The sequence below is a fragment of the Eptatretus burgeri genome, chromosome 15 (genome assembly GCF_056783735.1).
Source record: "Eptatretus burgeri isolate ZD-2024b chromosome 15, Ebu_testis_v1, whole genome shotgun sequence".
In the NCBI taxonomy this organism is placed as follows: domain Eukaryota; kingdom Metazoa; phylum Chordata; class Myxini; order Myxiniformes; family Myxinidae; genus Eptatretus; species Eptatretus burgeri.
In genome coordinates, this window is record NC_140975.1 from 23,993,286 (window position 1) to 24,015,863 (window position 22,578).

Sequence of the window (22,578 nt, forward strand, 5' to 3'; positions counted from 1 at the left end):
GTTTTTTTTTTTTGGATTTTGTTTTGTTTTTGCACGTACGTTTTTTTTTCTTTTTCTTTTTGCTCTTCTCTTCTCTTTGTGTTTTTCCTTGCGATGATATTACGAAAAGGCAAAATACGTTGGCGCTAATTGAATAATTGGCCATTAAAACTAAATTGCGAATAATCGTAATTGCGATATGCGAACTTCCCAACAGTGAGGACTTAACGTCCGGACTTCCGGATAGTGACGATTACTGTACTCTTTCTCGATTTTTTCTCCATTTATCGACTTACTGTATTCTTTCTTTCTCGATTTCTGTACTTTCTCAATTTTTTTCTAGATTTTCTTAAACACAATGCCCCAATCCAGTCATCGTTTACGACAGCGAAGGAACGAAGCTGCGCGTCATGCACGCGCAATGGAATCCAACGAAGCACGAGCTGCTCGCTTGACACGCGATGCTACTCGCGTGATAAGGCGTCGTGCAGCTGAAACGGATGAAGAACGAACTGCTCGCTTGGCAGACAACACTGAAAGCGAGGCAAGGCGTCGTGCAGCTGAAACGGATGAAGAACGAACTGCTCGCTTGGCAGGCCACGCACGTACAACCACACACGTACAGGCATGCACTAGTCTAAAATTCCAGAAATGTGTATGTGTGTGTGTCTGCGACCGCTGTTTCTCAACATCCACTGCTCCGATCTAATTGAAACTTGCCAGTTATATTGCTGGGGCCCCGTGGATGTGCCTTTTCAAGGTTTGATATTAATCGGACAAGTGGTTCCCAAGTTATGGCCATTTATTTACCAAACCAATGACAGGACACGGTGTTATGACATCATGATTGACGTCACAATTCTTCTTCTTTCATTTTTTTTGCACGTATGGGCACGCACGTACGGAAACACACGTACGGGCACGCGAGAGCGAAAGAGAGGCCTGTGTGGTTGTTGTTTCTGGCACGCAATTTTTTTGTTTGTTTTTTGCACGTACAGCCACGCACGTACGGCCACGCACGTACGGGCATGTGAGAGCGAAGGAACGGCATGTGTGGTTGTTTCTGACACACAGTTTGAAAGTTTTTTTTAATTATTATATTTTTTGCACGTATGGCCACGCACGTACGGGCATGCACTTGTAATCGATAATGATAAGGAGGTTCCAAGTAAACAAACAACATACATACACACATACGTACATACATACATACATACATACATACATAAAGATTACTCAAACAAAAAACATTTCTCAAAGTTTTATGTACTTTTTTCGTTTCCAGTTGTCACCTGTGAAGCGTGACATCACATTTGCTGCAAATAGCATCCACACAATAAAGAGCAGTGTTGCCTGGCTTATAGAGACCAAGCGATGATAAATGGTGATGAATGCAACATGATGATCTTGACAATAAAACTTTGAAAAATGTTCGTTCATTCACAAGCATCAAATCGCATCATGGTATCCCATTTCCTTTATTTTTTTATTTCGGTTTGAATTTGGAACGGTAATTTGTGGACACCCTGTATACAAATGAAAACAATACAAATCGAATCCTACCATTCAAAATACTCCAAAATACCAATAAATATCACAGTAAGAAGTCGAAGAGCGAATTGGAAAGCAAATAGGCCTACGGATTGATTTGGGGTGAGGACACATGGTAGACGAGGGTAAGTGACGATGCAAACAGATGAGGGATGAAGGAATTGGTCGGTTGGGTAAAGCTCATGGTAATAGTCACACTGGTGTCGTACCTTGAATATCGGATGAAGATCACTACAGATCTGTCACTCTGTGTGTGAATCCATGGAAGCTAAACATTGCGTTTTTGAAATTGCTGGTACTTTCCATCCAATTGACGTTTTAACGATACTAAAACGGGTCTACCGGTTTAAAGAAAGAAAACGGGTCAAACCCACAAACTACAGGCCACTTGCCATGTAAGAGGCTTTATTGATCACCATAGAAAGCAGCGTTGATCAGCATCGGACATCTTCTTCACCCCGATACAAATGCTCCACCATCTTACACTATATATCGATATAATGGTTCTTGAAGTACTATGAAGACGATTTGTGTTCTACAGTGTTTGAGTACATACAGTAATTCAATATAAATAGAGGTTTAAAGGCATATAAATAAGGTAATGCCAAGTTTTACTGCCGTTTCCCCCAGTGACTATTACATCACCCCAGCTAACACGTTACATTATTTCTACGTGCCTGTTGTTTATGTCATTTATAAAGTCCTTAAAAATAGTAAGTTTCCTGTTTGGAATGATTTGCAATTTTGTTTGACTGCCAGGCAGGCAGAAAGATTAAAAAAATCTCACACTCCTCTGCGCATGTGTGATTGGGACAAATTCAAAGCAAAAATACGGTAAAACAGCAGACTTGTCTTCCTATTCATGTTCTGATTCGTCTTCAAAATATAACATTAAATTTAAATAAGCTGTTCCTCGATCATAAACTGATAAGATGGATGAACGGATGGACGGACATGAACCAATTGCTTAACCCCGTTTTTTGCTTCGCGTTTGCAGAGTAAAAAGGTGCAACAACCGATCCCCTTCACTACAGTTCTATCAGCTTGCTTCCACTCATCAGCAAGGTCATGGAATGCATTTAGATTTGCTTGGATTTAGAACAAGTCAGTCTACCTTGGACATGCTACTTTGACCATCCCAACAATGGATGGAGGCCCTCAATGTCAGACATGAAATCAAGGCAATCCTCAAGATACATCTCGAGCTTTCGATACAGTATGCCAACCCACCTTGCTCTCCAAATTCTCTCCCTAAAGCATCCAAGGCCAACTTCACTCTTGGGTTACTGACGTCATCTACTCCCACATTTAGCATGTAGCTCTCAATGGTATCCTCTCATCTCTTCTCACTGTAAATGCTGGAGTGCCCCAAGGCAGTGTTCTTGGCCCCAACCTATTCCTAATCTTCATCAATCATCTCTCTGACTCTCTGTAAAATCCTCTTCATCTATTTACTGATGACTCCATCCTCTACCATGACATTCTGCCTCCTTCAGTTAGACATGCAGCAGCCTCTTCCCTCTCTTCAGACCTTGATAGAATAACATCTGCTCAAACACTTGGAATATTTCTCAATCCTGACAAATCTCACACTCACTCTGTCTCTTCGATAGGATTGTCTGGCCAAACCCTCTCATCTACTTTCTTAAGAACCCTTTTTGAAGAAGTCACTCAAAGTTTTGGGCCTCACTCCTAGCCATGATCTTTCTTGGGCAAACCACATTTCAAAGTTGACCTCCAAAGCCAGTCACCCACTGGACATCTTCAATCATGCAAAGTCCTTTCTTAGCACACATGAACTCCGACCACCAACAAGGCCTTCATCCACAGCTTGAGGAAGTACTGCTCTCCGCTCTGGGCTGATGCCTCTGCCTCACGCTTTGCTCAGCTTGATGCCAAGGAAACCAAGGCCTTCAAGATCAATGGAATGAAGCTATTGGCCTATGAAGCTGAGTCAGCCTATCACTTTCACATTACAGACAGGTTGGTGGTCTTTCTGTCTTCTTCCGCCTCCTGGTCCTGCACCATCTGCTCCCTCCATGCTTTGTACCCTCCAGGGTTTTGCAGGATGCACACGGTCCATCAGCAACCCCCAACTCGTAAAACTCCCAAAATCCAGAATCCAGGGATCACTGCTCAGCTCCACTCTTTCGTTCCTCTTTTTTTCTGCCTATAGAACCATCTTCCACATTCTCTTCAATCTCATGCTTCTCTCCAGGTCTTCAAGACATCTCAGATCATCTCCCATCCAAAACCACGGTCTTTTATACCCCCGTTAAACCACCCCCACCCCAAAATTTCCAATTTTTCTTTTAAGAGAATTTGCTTCTGTATCCCCCTTGTCCATCCCACCCATCCACCACTACCCCTCACTTTTACCCACATCCCTTGTTGTCTGTCGATCTATTTTGTCCCTCATCCCTGCTGTTGGCTTCCGCCCTCTCTTTGTGCTGTTCCTTTTGTTCTGTTGCATTCTAATTCATTCTGTGTTACAGCTCTTCCACAAGACTTCACTTTGTCTCCAAAAAAAAAATCATGCAACAAACAATATATTGCAATGTAGTGTCAGTCGAGGCAAGATACATGTTATCTTTTGAATGCCAGAAGGCAAAATTGCTGCACATAAGGGAAAGTATATCAATGATTGCTGGCACAACGACGAGAAAATGTCACTGGGAAATTTATCGAGTTCCCTCGGTAATCGTGACTGCACAATGGCATTTATTTTGTCAATCAAATGCAAATGTGTCACTGAAGGAAAGAGCGCACATAATATGCAGATGGGAATGAAAAAGCACCAAAGACTCTTCTTCTTCTTCTTTTTGTTCCTCTTCTTGAGTTTACAGCACAGCAAGTCTCCGTTTTCAATGTCAACTGTTTTTATTCTCGCCTTCGGAACATATTTCTTAATAATGTTGCTTTTGATCTGCTGTAGCTTGAATGTGAATGTCATGGGTTGATTTTAACAATCAGGCCATCAATGTGATCAGGAACTAACCCTCGACATATTAATTTTTTTTTAATGGCAGGAAAATATTTTTTAAACCAAGACAGGATAATATATCCTCCAAACTAAAAGGCTTACTTTAGAGGTACTGTGGAATGTTTTTGATCACAGTAACATTAAGTTTGGAGGAAAGTTTTTAACTGAATAAATTGTGTCACTATTCCTGCCGTGCCGTTCTGCCGAATCTAAAAGACGGAATTAAATGAAGAGGAAGCATTAACCGTCATGCTGTATGCTCATAGAAGCAGGATAATTGAGGGTCATTGCCTGCTCGTGCCATGTAAAGCTAAGGTTTTGTATTGATAAAACTTCCCAGTGTACAACCATGAGCTCAACACCACCATGGAGACCATCCTCGACTTTCATACAATCTGGAAGGATTTTCACACTTTGAAAGCCTGTTCCACATCTGCATATGGCCCACCTTCACTATTTATGATGTCGTAAAACTCACCACTGCCACGTGTCCCAAGTTGTACCACACCTCCGCGGCCTCTTCTGGACCACGTGTTAGGGTCAATGCCCGTTCAAATGCCCTGAGGCTCATATCAAACTGCTGTGCAAAGAAGCAGCACAGACCGACGTTGTTGAACACCTCCATATTATACACTCCCATCTGCAGGAGTCGTCTGCACACAGAGTAAGGGAACGAAGAGAGAAGGACTGCAAGTCTAGGAGTTGCAGTGGATTGGTTGCTTGCATAGTTGGACGAGTTAAGACATGCACCTGTAGTAACGAAGAGCCACCTCAGGTTGGTCAGAATAAAAGTGGTTGCTGCCGATACAAGCAATTGCCTCAACATTGGTGCTGTCCAACCTGAGAACCTCTTTATAGACATCAGCTGCAGCAACGTGATCACTCATGCCCTGGAACGAGTTGCAATGTTGGTGGAGGGTCGTTGGGTTTTGTAAAATAAGAATTTTAAATGTGAAAGATAACAGTTTTGTGCAAGTATGATTATAAAAAACAGAATGCATCATAAATTTCATTAAAGACCTTTGAGATCCACACTCAAACGGCATGTGAAAAGGGCTGAAGAAGCTTACTTCATGAATGCGAGCAACACCCGAGAGAAATGAGACCTCCTTCGGGAAGTGCTCCAATGCCTTTTTGTGCACCTCCAGTGCCACCAGTGGCTGGTCAAGCCTCATGTAGATCTATCAAGAGTAATCAAGGATCACAACGTTATAGTCGACATGGAGTTTTTTTTCATTGACAATGATTGTGTCCCACCCATCCTCCCTCCCCTCTCCCCTACACCCTACACTCTAACTCTCCCCATCACATGACAAATAAAATGGACAATCAACTGTGCAGCATTTTGTTTTGCCACAAGTGTTAAGAAGAGTGAAAGGACATCCAAGGTGTGAGATTAAAAAGTCAGTGAACGGCGTTTATTATGACAGACAGGCAGAAAAGTGTCCCAAGCTGTACCACACATCCATGGCCTTTTTGATATTGATAGATGACCATTTTGTATTTTCACACTATTCAGCCTTGAAAACTCAGGCTAAAACCGAAATCAAGTACAAAAACCTTCATTTATTTACAGTCCAACAGATGACACTATTCCTGGGAGGATTCCATTATACAAAGTCACACATACATTACTTCAACAGATACCTACATTACTTCACATATATTACTTCAAAACAACAACTACAACTGCAATAACAACCAAAAAACTGGCAAATAGCTCATCCATTTATTTGGGCGGTCTATGGACAATAGACCACTAACCCAGATTACATTTCTGAAGCAAAAACATACCTCATGCTTATGTGCAAAAATAATACTATTTATACATACATATATATATATATATATATATATATATATATATATATATATATATATATATATATATATATATATATATATATATATATATATATCGCTTATATCGCTTATATAGCTCGGATAATTCAAATTGCACTGCTCCATGGACTGACACCAGAGACCTGAGCACTGTGGCCTATGCCAGCTCACAAAATGGCGGCTGTATGATTTTTTTGAGGTTACAATTGTGGGTGGGGCTGGGACAGCTGTCCAAACAACGGGGTGACGGCAGTTCATCCGCACATACATGTTCCAAAAATGAACTGGTCTTTTCACATAAATATATATATATATATATATATATATATATATATATATATATATATATATATATATATATATATATATATATATATATATATATATATATATATACATGCACATATATAAACATTTTTCATTGGAGTTACTTAGAAGTTCATAAATATTTCATACATTTATAACTTCTCGATGAAACGCTTTGTAAAATAATCCCTCCAGTGACTGTCAGCGGAGGCATAAAAAAAAATTTGCAGCGAAAATAGGTAACTCCTGTTCACATTGAGCAGGTGATGAGGTTTGCTGCTCCCATCCAATGGTGGGATTATCTTCACGGTTGACTTGTAATACGGCCTTCCATTGGTGAAGAAATACTCATGAAAAAGACAATTGATGTGTGTTTGCTGTTCACATCTCCAAAGAATACTTACTTTGCTGAGATAAAGAAATGTGTCCACCATGTATTGCTGCTTCAGAGCAGACTTGAACTGCTTTTCTGCTTCTCTATAGAGCGCCAGCCTATGCACATACATTCAAACAGGGTACTGTAATCTCTGCTTCTTTTTCACACAAATAGTCGTAACAGAAATATCTATCCAGCAAATGCATATCTGACCAGGATTTATTTGATACGTGCTGGTCGTTTCCTGCATTTATACAGTTTGGCAGTGGGATGGAGCAGGTGACCCATAGTCGGCTGCTCAATCTTTTTACCTGCCACTGCATTTTCTTGAATTTTGAACAAGGTGACCAGAAATAAAAGGCCTTAAAAATAATCTGGGGCTATGAAGGTCCCCATGAAGAGGACTGGTATCTGCACTGAAGGATTGTTGAAATTATATGAAAATAGAAGCATTCGCTCCCTACGGGAGCGGAATATCCCCTCCCTCTGGCAGGCGACAGTAAAGCTATTTGCACTATGTCACCAGTCCAGTGCAAAATTTCAGGTCATCTCCATGCTAACTTGTAGTGCCCTCTCCCACTTTCACCTGGTGACACATTTACATGGAGAATTTGCTTCCCCTCCACCCCTCCCGAACTCCAATGACTAGGAGGTTTTTTTTTAATGCCGAAAACCTTCCCAGGCCCACCCCAAGTACAACCACGAAATTTCAACTCATTCTGTCCGGCGGTTTCGGAGCGCATACAAGTTAAACAAACACACCACAAGCCAAATCTATATCTAAATAAAAACGAAAAGCACGGTCTGTTCGTCCGTCCATCCATTCGTGAAGCCATGAGTCAGTCAGTCAGTCAGTCCGTGAAGACTAGTCATGTCCTGTTTGAATGTTGGTGGCAGACTGCATGAACATCAATAAATTACGTACTATTGGAATGTTCCTTTCACAGTGAAGCTGTGTGACTGACTATATGTATATTAATTACATACTGTTTCATCATTGGTCGTAGATTGTAAGTACGTCTATTAAGTACGTTGTGTTTGAACATCAGTTGCATCCTGACTTCACACACACGTCTATTAATTACATACTACTGGAATGTATGTTTCGACGCTTTAGACTGTTGACACCACTTCGACCATTGAAGACCCTTTAAGACCCCAAAACCCCCAAGAACCTGAAGACTCCAAAAGACCCCGAGGACCCAAAAGTCCAGGAGGGCCCAAAAGATCCTGAAAATCCAGATAACCCAAAACACCCCAAAGACCTAAAACACCCAGATGACCCAAAAAACCCCAATGACGCAGGTCACCCAAAAGTCACCGAGGACCCAAAATATCCTGAAGACCCAACAGACCTAGATTACCCAAAAGTCCCTGAGGACTCAAAAGACCAAAAAGACCCTGAAGACCCAGATGACCCAAAAGTGCCTGAAGGCCCAAAAGACCCAAAAGTAACTGAGGATCCAAAAGACCCAAAGACACTGAAGACTAAAAGACCAAAAGACCCCAAAGATGCAAAAGTCCCCAAGGACCCAAAAGATCCTGAACACCCAAAAGACCCCGAAGACTCAAAAAACCTCGAAGATGCAAAAAGACACTGAAGACCAAAAGTCCCCAAGGACTCAAAGACCCCAAAGACCTAAAAGATCTCGAAAACCCCCAAAAGACACAGAGGACTAAAAAGACCCTGAGGACCCAAAAGTCCCCTCAGTCCCTTTAGACCTTAACACCATTTCGATCCTTTACACCCTTCAGACAGATTAGACAGCTTAGACCCTTGACCATTTAGACCACTTTGACCTTTTTATATTACAAATAAATTTAACATCACCAATATTACAGAAGCCTGGTGTTGGCTTCATGGTTAGGGTGGCTGGCTTAAAGAGCAGGTTGCGGGTCACCAAACATGTTCTGAAAATTTATCAATATGATTATATGTGCATTAAATAGTTCGATACAAACGATTGTGGTTGCTTATTGGGAAACTTAATTAAATTTAACTCCGAAGTTGATATTTCTCGAGGCTGTTGAAAAAAACATCCGCGTACCATATATGGATGGTGACGTCACGTTCTCCAAAACAAAGCGGACGCTCACTCGCTCATTGAAGAAGTGTCCAGTTGAGCGGGCCGTTCTTTCGCTTCTTTGAGCTTGCAACTGTCTATATTCTCCTTTTTTATTTTGAATTATTGTAGAACAAAGTTATTTCGATATTTGTACATCATGCCTTGTACGTGTGTCATCGTGTTTTGCGAAAATGGCTGGAAAACGGGTAATCACTCCCACCGATTCCCGAAGGAATCAAACATTCGCCGGCAGTGGATAAGATTTGTACAAACAAAACGGGCGAATTTTCCCCCAAAGAAAACGGGTAAAGAGGACCCTTTGGATAGACGTCATTTGTGGTGACCATTTCACAGCCGAGGATTACGAAGGCATAAACACATCTGATCACTACTCTGTGAATACGAGTTGTTGGTTGACAAGTTCTCCAGATACTGCTCTGTCACAGAATCAGTTGTTGAGTTTAAGTGAGAAAAACCTTGAAATGTATTCTTAAAGAGTACATGGAAAAACGCATAAATAAACTTTCTGAAAAACACAAGCTTGAAAAAATTTCTCAACAAATCAACTTATTGTTGATTAAATTACTTTTTTAACAGCATCAGCAAATTGGGCTATTTCATTTTAATTGTAAAAAATTGATCAATTTTCCACTTTTCTTTCTAAATTTGGGAGAATATTTCCCAATGAGCAAAACATGTTTTGGTATGTATAAGCCACAACAGTCTCTTGAAAGTTGGGGTTTGTTCTAACTGTTCACTTTCACTGGGGTCAAGCTCAGCTGTCAGAAAGACTTCAACGCCAAGGCTACGGTATATAATATATTTGGGTCCATTATTGATTCATTCTATTTCTGACTCTTGAGTGACTAGAGGGTTAAAAATTATTATATCAAGTCACAGACGAATCAAACTTTACATTATTTTATGCATCGAACAAGTAAATGAAAATCTACAAACCAATCTGACTGGTGGAGTCTGTCAGTGTGAACTGCCGGGCAGTCAGTCCTGCCACTTGTACACGAAATAGGCCGTTTTCTGGCACTTGCAAGTGGCTCAAATTTATATGGCCTCGGGCCAGAAACTCCATAGTATAAATTCCCATCATCCTCCACCTCATCCTCAGCAATATCGGAATGAAAACACTCAATTTCATCGCCGCTGAAATCACTCTCTGATTCGCATCTCGCCATTGTTCACACGCTGTTCCCGAATGTTCACGAAGTTTTCGGAGAACGTGACGTCATAGCATCTTCGGTAAATTCCGGTCTGTTTTTCGATCACTGACAAAAGTTTTGACTTAAAAGTTAATTTTAGCATATTTTGAGTTTCAAATGTAAGAAAATAATTGCCCAACGATTATTAATGTGATTACAACCTTCGAATGACGCGAAGTCATCAGCGACCCAAAACCTGCTCTTTAAGATCTTAGGGTCTTAGTTCAAGCCCCTGCCATGCCGCTGAATTAACACAAAGTGGGTTGACTCAGCCTGCCATCCTTCCAAGGTTGGTGAAATGAGTACCAGTATACTAGTAACAGGGGGCATTGCACCAGGGGCACAGTGGTGCCCACAGAAAATGATGCAGCCAAGCAGCCACAGGCTGCATATGAATAAATAATTTAAAACAATATTACAAATAAATTTGTACAAAAGAAATGTTTGTATAATGAATGGTGTAAATTATGACAACACAGCAAATCTGTGATGTCAATCTCTGCAACAATGTGTGGAGAGGTGAGTGTAGAGAGCCGATTCATGCTAGTTTTGAAGTAGAAGTAGAGATATTGGTGTTGCCTGGTGCTGTTCTGATCCTGTTGACATTTTGAAGAAATCAAATTTTTTTTTTTTTTTTTGTGGGGGCCTAAAAGACTTCCCTACACGCATGAAGGAATGGGGTTGGGGATCCTTTAATATCACCTTTCACGTGTCTACAAAGGCTTAGGTATTACTAGCAAAGTACCCACCCATGGGCGGGTACAGTCAAGTTATCTGTTGAATGGCGTTGGTCCCGTCTCGATCGGATGAAATTGAGAAATTGACGTTATCTGGTGACCTTGACCCCGTGACCTTTGACCTTGATCCCCTTATGTCCGTTCCCAAGGATCACATATGCCAAGTTTCATCTCATTCTATCCAATAGTTTGGCCGTCTATAAAGGACAAACGAACATGAAAAATTGACGTTTTAGTCAATTTATGACGTCATAACTCGAAAACCGGAAGTCGGAAGTGAATATCGTCCATCAACTGTCATTTAATTTTGATTATCTGTTGAATGGCGTTGGTCCCGTCTCGATCGGATGAAATTGAGAAATTGAAGTTACCCGGTGACCTTGACCCCTTGACCCCATGACCTTTGACCTTGAACTTGACCCCCCCCCCTATGTCCGTTCTCACATCCCAAGGATCACTCATGCCGAGTTTCATCTCATTCCATCCAACTGTTCGGCCGCCTATAAAGGACGAACAAACAAACAAACATATTCTATTTTCTTAGTATAGTAGACGAGACAGTACCCGCCCGTAGGGCGGGGAGGGAATGGAAAGGCAGTGTTAGGGTTAGGGTTAGGGTTAGGGTAAGGGTTGGGGTTTGGGTTGGGGTTGGGGTTAGCTGTTACGGTTAGGGTTAGATGACCCTAACCCTAACCCTAACCCCAACAGCTTCGGTATGTCATTGTATCCAACGGTTTGGCCGTCTATAAAGGACAAACAAACATGAAAAATTGACGTTTTAGTCAATTTATGACGTCATAACTCGAAAACCGGAAGTCGGAAGTGAATATCGTCAATCAACTGTCATTTAATTTTGATTATCTGTCGAATGGCGTTGGTCCCGTCTCGATCGGATGAAATTGAGAAATTGAAGTTACCCGGTGACCTTGACCCCTTGACCTTTGACTTGACCCCCCCATGTCCATTCTCACATCCCAAGGATCACTCATGCCGAGTTTCATCTCATTCCATCCAACTGTTCGGCCGCCTATAAAGGACGAACAAACAAACAAACATATTCTATTTTCTTAGTATAGCAGACGAGACAGTACCCGCCCGTAGGGCGGGGAGGGAATGGAAAGGCAGTGTTAGGGTTAGGGTTAGGGTAAGGGTTGGGGTTTGGGTTGTGGTTGGGGTTAGCTGTTACGGTTAGGGTTAGATGACCCTAACCCTAACCCTAACCCCAACAGCTTAGGTATGTCATTGTATCCAACGGTTTGGCCGTCTATGAAGGACAAACAAACATGAAAAATTGACGTTTTAGTCAATTTAGGACGTCATTACTCGAAAACCGGAAGTCGGAAGTGAATGTCGTCAATCAACTGTGTCATTTAATTTTGATTATCTGTCGAATGGCGTTGGTCCCGTCTCGATCGGATGAAATTGACCCGGTGACCTTTACCCCGTGACCTTCGACCTTGAACTTGACCCCCCCCCCATGTCCGTTATCATGTCCCAAGGATCACTCATGCCAAGTTTCATCTCATTCCATCCAACGGTTCGGCCGCCTAGAAAGGACGAACAAAAATACATACAAACATATTCTGTTTTTTTTTAGTATTGTAGACTAGCAAAGTACCCGCCCATGGGCGGTTACAGTTATCTGTTGAATGGCATTGGTCCCGTCTCGATTGGATGAAATTGACGTTATCCGGTGACCTTGACCTTTGACCTTGACCTTGATCCCCTTATGTCCGTTCTCAAGGATCACATATGCCAAGTTTCATCTCATTCTATCCAACGGTTTGGCCGTCTATAAAGGACAAACAAACATGAAAAATTGACGTTCTAATCAATTTATGACGTCATAACTCGAAAACCGGAAGTCGGAAGTGAATGTTGTCAATCAACTGTGTCATTTAATTTAGATTATCTGTCGAATGGCGTTAGTCCCATCTCGATCGGATGAAATTGACCCGGTGACCTTGACCCCTTGACCCCGTGACCTTTGACCTTGACCCCCCTCCCCTATGTTCATTCTCATGTGCCAAGGATCACTCATGCCAAGTTTCATCTCATTCCATCCAACGGTTCGGCCGCATATAAAGGACGAACAAACATACATACAAACATATTGTTACGGATTCGCGCCCGCCGGCGTGCGAACGGCCACGTAACTCGAATCGCGGCACGTCGCCCACCGGACGGACAATCCAGTTGTGACCCTCTCGGACTAACGCCGGGAACCAGTCACAGGTGGACCTTTCGGTCTCACCGCGATCGAGCCAATCGGCCCCCGCGTGGGATAGGGTTGCTCGCCAAATTCGACCTACCTAAGTACCCACACGGAGGGTCGACCGGGCGATCGCACCTCGCCGCAGGTCGACTTCGGACACGGGCCACTTAAGCGACCCGTTCCGTACTATCGGGATAACCGAGCGGTGTTATTCGTCGGCCTCGACGGTTCGATTAATTATCGGGCGTCTTAGCCCAGGACCAACCCTTTACGTGAAGCAAGACGGGGATTCAATGAAAGAAATGACGAAGCGAAGCGGGAAACAGTTCAACATAAAGCACATTTATTCGCGATGAACGGAAAGCACACATATACAACTCCACCAAAAGCACATAGAAAAGAAGAAACACAATGCAATTTTACACAAAAAGCAAATGTAAAAGCGAAGACACAATGCAGAGCTATCCGACTACCGAGCACACGGCAACACTTATACAATTCTACTTCACAGACGGCGCCGACAACACATACCCAAAACCAAGAAAAAGAACACCCTCAAGGATGAGGCGGGCCTGAGGCCGAGACCGGGTCGGGCCTACCCGTCTGGTGATGAGACGCGGAGCGGCGATGGTGCCTCAACTCCGCGGGCCTCGCGGACAGTGTCTGGTAGGGGGTGGGAAGGGGGCCCCCTTGGTCGCACTATCTCAGCGCGGGGGGAAACAGGAGGGGGTTGCTGATGCTCGGGGAAAGGAGGATTTTTACTCTGTCTCGGGTCCCGCGACGAGCGTCTCCACCTCGACCAGGTCGCGCCGTCGGCCTCCCTGGTGTGCAGCTCCCGGCACCGACGCGAGCACCCCCTCGTCTGCCCTCGCCGCCGCCGCCTCTCCACAGCTCCGTCCTCTTCGCTCCGACTCCAACTCCGAACTCTTCCTCCTGCGAACTCCTTCCAACGCACACACAACTCCAACGCACACGACGACGACACTTTTCTGACGAACGCAGCCGCTTATATCAGCCCCGTGGCTTCGCCTTTGACCCCCTGCCTTCGACCTTTCACCTCGCTCCCCATTGGCCCGAGAAAAAGTGGGCGTGAATGCATTTTGATCCATGAATTTGCATATAGCGACCGCCCTCCAACGCCCTGGAGGCGGGGCCAAATCGCCCCTCGCTCACCGATTGGACGGAACAAAATTGGCGTGTGTCGTTTTTGATCCGTTTTTGGAGTGGAAAGTCCGTGGTTTTGTACACGCTGTTCGGCGCGCGCCCTGCACGAGTCCAATACCGGTACCCACAAGCGGCGCAAGAACGGTGGCGATGCGACGGTTGCGAGGTGTGACGGCAAAGGTCGTGGCCGTTGTGGTGAAGCGGCGCCGCGGTGGGTGGTTGATGTTGTGATGACTGTTGAGACGCGGTTGGCGGTGGTAACAATGGCGGTTGGTCCAAAATAAAGATAGCAAAAGAAAAACGGCTATCCTGAAGATAGCAAAAGAAAAACGGCTATCCTATCGCAGCACGCATGAATGACATTTATTCCCTCTAGACAACGGGTTTGGGCCTAACTACACATATACTTACCGAGATATCTCACCTAAGGGACCTGAATGGTGGTTTGCGAATTTGGTAACCACAATAATATTCTATCTTTTTAGTATAGTAGATAGAGTGATAAATAAAAAAATCCAAATATTTTTCAACTTTTTATTTTTATTTTTTTCCAAAAACACTCCCTGGCACTCACTGATGAACCTGAGAGTTCGATGAATATCCGTTTGTCTATCTCTGAGAAAAATGGCGACATAAACATCTCTCGTGATATAGATGATTGAAGTGGTGTTAATTACGGGGCTAAGCAATTGATTCACTTGGTCTGTCTGTCTACAAACAACAGTTTATGATCGAGTAACAACTTGATTTCAATTGAATGTTATATTTTGAACACAAATCAGAGAGTGAATCGGAAAACGAACTAGTAGTTTAGCAGTACTTTGGCTCTGAATTTGTCCCAATCGCATGTGTGCAGAGAGGAGTGAGATTTTATTTTACTGTCTGGCAGTCAAACAAAATTGAAAATCGCACCAAACAGGAAATTTACTGTTGTTAGAGACGTCATAAAGGACACAAACAACAGGCACGAATAACTAATGTAACGTGTGAAATAAGGTGGTGTAAAGACGGTATCAACGGTATTGCATCAACGGTAGTAAACACGCGAATATTTTTTTTCTATGACTATCAAAATCTTTTATTTTATTTAAAATGAATTATATACTTGAACACGAGAACATAATTTGCCTTTTTGGCACTTTCAAACCCCTTCCGTTTAGCAGTACTTGGACAAAATATTACGGCATTTTACGTCATCACGACCAATCAAATTTGCTGCTCGCAGAGCCCGCCCTTGTTTCTCAAGACTGTACGGGGGTAAGGTGTTCCATGAACTATCTATTTGGTTAGGTGAGATAATCTATTACTCCTGCAAATTATGGGTAAGAGACATAGTTGCAGTTTCAATGTGTATTCTTTCTTGCTTATGGGCACTTGCTTCTTTTTTTGCAAGTTCATGATCTCATTGTGGTCACAGCATAACGTTGCTTAACCATCTTGTGCAAGGCATGATTTCTACATGAAAAACATTCAACGGGATGGGTAGGACCAGGCCTCTGATTCACCTGTAATAACACTTTCCAAGCTGAACTTTCCACCACCAGTCTTTGAAGCCTGCGTGTTCAGTAGCCAAGGATGCAAGATCTAGTGCCTATATGAATGCATATTACAGTGCAACATCATATTTTGCAATGACCAAAGAGTCCACAAACACCTTCATTTAAAAATTATCTTCCTGATAGCCAGTAGAGTAACAACACAAACAACAAACATTATGTGCTCAGTGTGTAAGCAGTAATGTGACATCCTTGTGGTCAATACAGCTCCTGCCCTTGTCCCTCATTCATTGTACAAACATGAGGAAGACATCTAATATCCAAGAGACATGACAGTGGATGCCAACTTGTGTTCTACTGCTGACAAGTGTGTATGAAACAATTCAACTCACATTTCTGACGTCATTGTCGTGATGGAAGACATATTCAAACAGGGACTGCAAGCACAAGCAGAAAAGTGATGAATAAAAGAATTATGTCAATTATTTGACATGTGAGCTTGTCTATGATTCTTGAGTGAGCAAATTTGTTTCTGCAGGTTCTCTTTACTGCCAATATACTGAGATTACCGATTGGTTACTTGATGTAAATGATACTGATCATTACCCTCGAAAAAGGAGAGGGTATTGCATTTGCTTCCATTTGTTTGTTTGTCTGCACAGAATGTGCTAACATAGGACACAAAGGCCACCTAGTGGTAACCAGTAGTACACATTCTCTTTTTTCAATGGAGTTCCTTTATAAAGCATACACTATTATAATGCGAGTACGTCGATAAATTATGTACAATTAGAATGTGAGTACGTCTATAAAATACATACGATAAAACCACACAAAACAAGTCTGGGCAAGGGTATGCAATCTTTGATCACTCGCTCCAGTTTGATATGCAGGTGTAGAGAAACTAATGCACCTCATGTCCATGCACCACTCAATCAGAGTTGAAGACCATAGTGTCCCCGATACTGACTGTGCCTCCATATTAATTCAGCCAACTCAAATTATCACACCCTTTAAGCAGCCTGATTGTTTTTGGTCACATCCCAAAGCGGGACAAGTCAGGATGGGTGGAAGTAGGTTACAACACTGACCAATCAAGTGATGAGTGGGTGTAAACATTAAATCCAAATTTGGGGTGAGCATGAAACCTTATCTCGTAGACAGCAAAGGTCATCATCAACACAGTTCGAGAAAATTAACATCCGTTGCAGCACAGCTTTGGGGGCAGGAATTACCAGAATCTGAGCTTAGCCATAAAGTTTCTTGGGAAAGAACCACCCACAGTGGTCAAAAACCTCGCATTGCAAGGAAAAAGAGGTCTTTTCACTCAACTCGGGTGGATTATCAATTTAGGCTGCGGGAGAACGCGGATCAGATTGGATTGGCGGTCATTGCTTGCTCGAGAAAGAGTTAATGCTCTCCAATTTAGTCATGGTGGCTTGCATTGCCCAGTCGGCAATCTGATCGTGTTCCCAATGCTTTGAATAATTCTAAGAAAAGTTAAATTCTCATTTCCTATTTTAATCAGTCATACGGTACAATATGCCTGGTATTGGCTTTATGGTTAGGGTGGTGGATTTGGGATCCTATGATCCTGAGTTCAAACCCCACTTGGATTTTGAATTAATACCACGTGGGGTTAACTCAGCCTGTCATCCTTCCGAGGTTGGCAAAATGAGTGCCAGCATGCTGGTATACTGTGTCAGAGTGGCGACCCGTCCAGGATTGTGTCCAATAGCCAAGGAGTCTGCTTAGGCAGCACCAATGCTCTGCACAGAGTATGGTCCCAATGGATGGATGGATACTGGACAATGCCTTTTTTTTCAATGTACATGTATATCAATAGCCTTTATTGAATGTTATTCCTTTTTGGCAGCTGACGGAATAGCTTTGAGGTATGTACACTTGCCTCTGAGCTGTCCCGCCTAGGTTTGAATCCCAACCCAGCTATGAACTGTCATCCTGGTGTTCATAGCCTGGTGTTCATGGAGGGCCATACATCAATGGGTGTGCTATCCCTCAGATGGACATTAAACTGGGCATCCTGTCTGGCAGCATTAGTTTGTGGAGGTTAAAGACCCAACAGTGTCCTCTGTGAAGAGTAGGCAAGCTATTGCCGGCACCCAGAACAAATTACAAGTTCCTGCCTGTACTGCTGGTAGCAAGTGGCTTGGTCTTTTTGAATGCTGCTTGACTTCAGGTTGCTATCTCAGAGTGTTGTTGCTGGTTGAGCAGCAGCTTGTGCAATCTGCACCATAAACAAGTTGACCAGGTGGTTCGCACATTTCCTGTGACCGGCCTTCTTTGGGTAAGAAAGGCAACTGACACACATTCCTTGTCCAAACAGGATTGTGTTTTACTTCTGTGAGATGTGTTAATGGATACCTATCAAAGCAGTGGCAGCATTGCTTAAGATATTTTTGATTGAGCAATGAAAGGCATCTGTCAACAGAGCTTATGAAGAATGATGAACATGATCTCAAACGAGTTTCCAAAACGAAAAAGGTACTGTATTGTAAATTGTTACATGTCGACCTCAGGGGCACCACAGCGAGTGCACCAGTAATTCAGGAGGGTGTCACGGCAGAAAATAAATGAAGACACTGATGTGCTCTTAGTGTTGTTTTAAGGATGAAACCAACATACAACAGGAGACAGAAGGGTAACGTTATAAGAAATATTTATGAATCCCGAATGTCTACCTTAAGCACAGTAATATTAATGAAATGTAACAAGAAGTAGCGGTACGTTCAAAGTACACCGCCCCCATGCCAAATAAATAAATAACAAATCCTTCAGCGCGCGACATCGCCGGGACACCGCCTTGCAGCACATGGAGTCATAATTGGGAGGGAGTGGTGTACAATAATTGATTAATTGCAGAATTAAAATAAATAAATAATAATCATAAAATAAATAATTTCTCAATCAATTGCTGAATAGCATACCTAAACCACCACTGTTTCACCCGAATCTGTAACTTTTTGAAAATTATGTAATTAATTGAAAAATGAATAATTAACAACTTAAGTAACTTGTAAGGGGAATGAGACCATGTCTGTGTCAGGATTTGCTACTGACTTTGGCAAGTCTTGGTTCCTGAGCGTACTTGCTAAGGTTCAGACGTGACATGTTGATGAAAGGCCCATCAGGTGATGACAATATTGATGCCTGCAGTCAAAACAACGGACAGGGAATTATTAGAATCAAAAATGCTTGCTGATACCAAATCATGTTTTTACTTTTTCTTGTTGTACAATGCACAACTGCCCATTTTCAACAAAGAAGAACGAGAAACAAACAAACAAAGGACAAGAAACAAACAGTGCACTGCCCTTTTGTGTACCCTATGGTTCAAAAGGGCATAGTTGTATTGCAAAAACTCAAATAAACAACCTGGCCTTTGAGACGCATGAGTATTAAATCGTATAACGATAGGACCATCTGGCTGACTCTCTCAATAAGGCTTCAACAACAATGTTGGTGAGAATGTTGTGTTCTGCTAACGATGAATTCACAATGAAGGTTGCACACTACAAACAGGTACCATGCAAAACTGACATCGCTCAAAATCATTTCAAAAACATACACTCGCACACTGACACACACAATTACAATAACCTCTTCCTGATGGTTGAGGCTAATTATATTGATATAATTGTGTTCATAAGGAGTAGATCGATTGAATTAGTTAAAGCATGTTTGGTAAGCATTTCAATTTCATCAATTTGGGGTTTGGCTGTGGTTTTTTGCCTCAATTACTCCATGATATTCTTTTTTTTTGTTAAAAATGATTTGAAAATGCTCTCTCTTGAATAATTGGAAAAGATCGTTTAACCCTAAGTTACTTCAATTTATATTTTAAAAAAGGGATAGACAGTGCTTGAAACACCTTTAGTTATTTACAAAATAATTTCTGTGGAGGCAGCCATGTCTTGTCCAAGAATGGCTGACCAGCATAAGTGATATTACATGCGTTTCACATAAAATCATAAACAAGCCTCACCAGGGTTCCTCACACCCACTCCAAGATTGTCAAGACTGGTCCTGCATTTCCACCTGATATTAATACTGCCTGGGAATCCTTCCACACAAGTCTGCTTTCCCTTGATTTGATTTGATGTACCATACTCTTCACAGAGCATTGATGTTGCCGAAGCAGTTACTTGGCAAGAGATTTACTGGGTGGTTTGCCATTGTCTTCACAGCATTGTTTATACTTGCTTTATCCTTTTAAATGCGGAGCATCAAGCAAGGAAGCAGGCAGCACATACCATTTCAAAGTCTTTGGTATGACTCGACTGGGGTTTAAACTACTGACCTCCCAGACTCAAAGCAGATGCTCTAACTATTACAGCACAGAGTCTGGTTCGTTTTCCCTAATGTACAGACTTACTGTATCCCATTTCATCTGCAGTTAATGCACCGATTCACTCGCCCCTGGCACACAGAATCCTGTCGTGAGACAGTTGCCTTCAAACAATTAGCCTTATCTTCTTTGAAGGCAAATCTGACCGAGAGCAACCTCACATCATTCAACAAAGCCTGGAACAAGTGTGTTCACTCTCAGGAAATCCAGAAAACAATATCTGGCCAACCTCATTGCTGAACTCTCAAACCTGTCTCCTTCTTCAAAGACCTGGTGCCCCTGGTTAAGTCTGTGTCTGGAGTATGTTCCCTCTCCATCCCTCTCCTCACTTCAAATGGCACCACAGCTGACTATGCTCGTGTTAAGGCTGAATGCCTCAATTATGTGTTTGCTTCCAAATTTTGTGTACCCAACCTCTCACTCCCAACACCTACCCTACCATCTCATACCCAAATGCTCTTGGATGCTGTATTTTTCCCACTTGAGAAGGTGGAGAGGTTTCTGGCAAATCTCAACTCTGATTCTGTGACAGGTCCAGACAGCATCAGTGCATGTGCCCTGAAAACCTGCTCTGCTGCTCTTGATCATCCTCTCTGCTCTGTTTACTCTGGAGTCAGTTTTTATCTGCCTGGAAGTTAGCCAACATCACTGTAATACATATGTATTATGCAAAAACAGATCCTCTGAACTGCGGGCCAATTAGCTTGCATCCAATCATAAGCAAGGTCAAGGAATCTATCATTGCAGTTGATATGAAACCCTTCCTTTTCTACAATGGCTTGATCTCAGATCATCAGTTCGGTTTCAGACCCAGTCATTCTACCCTGGACACAATGCTTCTACTCTCCCAACAATGGATGGAAGCCCTCAATCTCAGGCATGAGATCAGGGCCGTCTATCTGGACATATCTCGAGCAGTTGATGTGGTTTGCCATCCCACATTGATCTCCAAACTCTCTGCTTATGGCATCCAATGCCACCTCCTCTCATGGATCACTGACTTCTTCCACTCCCACATTTAGCATGTACAGTAGTTATTAATGCGATCTTCTCATCTCTTCTCCCTACCAATGCTGGAGTGCCCAAAGGTAGTGTCTTGGGCCCAGTCTTGTTCGTCATCTTCATCAATGATCTCTCTGATTCCCTGGAAAATCCTGCCTATCTCTTTCCTGATGATTCCACCCTCTGTCATAAAATTTCTCATCCTTCAGACAGGCAGACAGAAGTCAGGAGATAGGCCTCTTCACTTTCTGCAGACCTTGAGAGAATCAGGAACTGGTCCAATACTTGGAATGTCTTTCAACCCTGACAAATCACACACACTCATCCTATCTCTACAAAAGGACTGTCTGGCAACCATCCCATCCATTTCCCAGACAAACAACTTGAAGAGGTTAAGACACTCAAAATTTTGGACTCACCATCAGCCATGATCTTTATTGGGCAGACCTTATTTCCAAACTGGCTGCCAAAGTCAACTGCCGACTGGGCATCCTTCGTTGTGTAAGGTCTTTCCTTGGTCAATTTGAACTTTTGACAACTGACAAGGCTTTTAAATTGCAGCTACATGGAGCACTGTTCTCCCTTTTGAGCTGGTGCTCCTGCTTCATACCTTGCCCTTCTTGATGCGATGGAAAGTAAGGCCCTCAAAACCTTTGAGATCTCCTGTGATGAAGCTGAGTATCTAGAAATGTTACTTTTGCATCGCAGACAAGTTGGTGGCCTCTCTGTATTATACCACCTCCTTTTTGGTCTTGCACCAACTGCCCCTCTCTTGGCCCTGTCCCTCGCAGGTTTCTGCAGGGTGCACACTGTCTGCCAGTAACCCTCTTCTTGTTAAATCCCAAAACCCAGGTTCATTGCTCACCTCCACTCATTTGTTTCTCTTTTCTCTCAGCTGTGAAAAAAACCTCCACAGTCTGTTCAGTCCCATTCTTTCCTCCAGGGCTTCAAGACAGCTGTTCACCACTACCTCATGTCACCTCCACCCCCCCTCCAATCCACACTCATGATGTATTCTACCCCAAATGATCCCATTTCCAAGGACTTTCTTTTTCAAGGTTCTTGCAATGTTTTCCCCCTGTCCCTCATGCCTTTTTGTTTATTGTCAGTTGCTTTGTTCCTTTTCTGGTTCATCCACATCTTCCCCTTCCTCTTCTTTCTGTGTTTCATTCAGCTTGTGTGCAGCTTGTTCACCCCCATATGTCCTTGTCTTCATCGCCTCAATTTCTTTCACTTCTACTCTGCTGTTGGGGTCTCCCCCTTTCCATTTTGTTCTCT

General features: G+C 42.8%; 1 protein-coding gene across 8 annotated transcripts in view; it reads right to left on the reverse strand.

Annotated features, from left to right (window-relative positions):
- TTC8 (tetratricopeptide repeat domain 8) overlaps positions 1-22,578 on the reverse strand; it is a 47,808-nt gene that overhangs the window by 21,756 nt on the left and 3,474 nt on the right. For all 8 annotated transcript variants that reach the window (XR_015051887.1, XR_015051888.1, XM_085858018.1 and 5 more), the window contains 7 exons: positions 19,011-19,100; positions 16,322-16,366; positions 15,939-16,024; positions 7,066-7,153; positions 5,584-5,694; positions 5,264-5,403; positions 4,992-5,166 (listed from right to left, as the gene is read on the reverse strand). Coding sequence is in view for 6 of the 8 variants with exons in the window: in XM_085858018.1 (XP_085714144.1) it covers positions 4,992-5,166; positions 5,264-5,403; positions 5,584-5,694; positions 7,066-7,153; positions 15,939-16,024; positions 16,322-16,366; positions 19,011-19,100 (735 nt within the window). In the remaining 2 variants the exon portion in view is untranslated. The remainder of the gene's footprint in view (positions 1-4,991; positions 5,167-5,263; positions 5,404-5,583; positions 5,695-7,065; positions 7,154-15,938; positions 16,025-16,321; positions 16,367-19,010; positions 19,101-22,578) is intronic.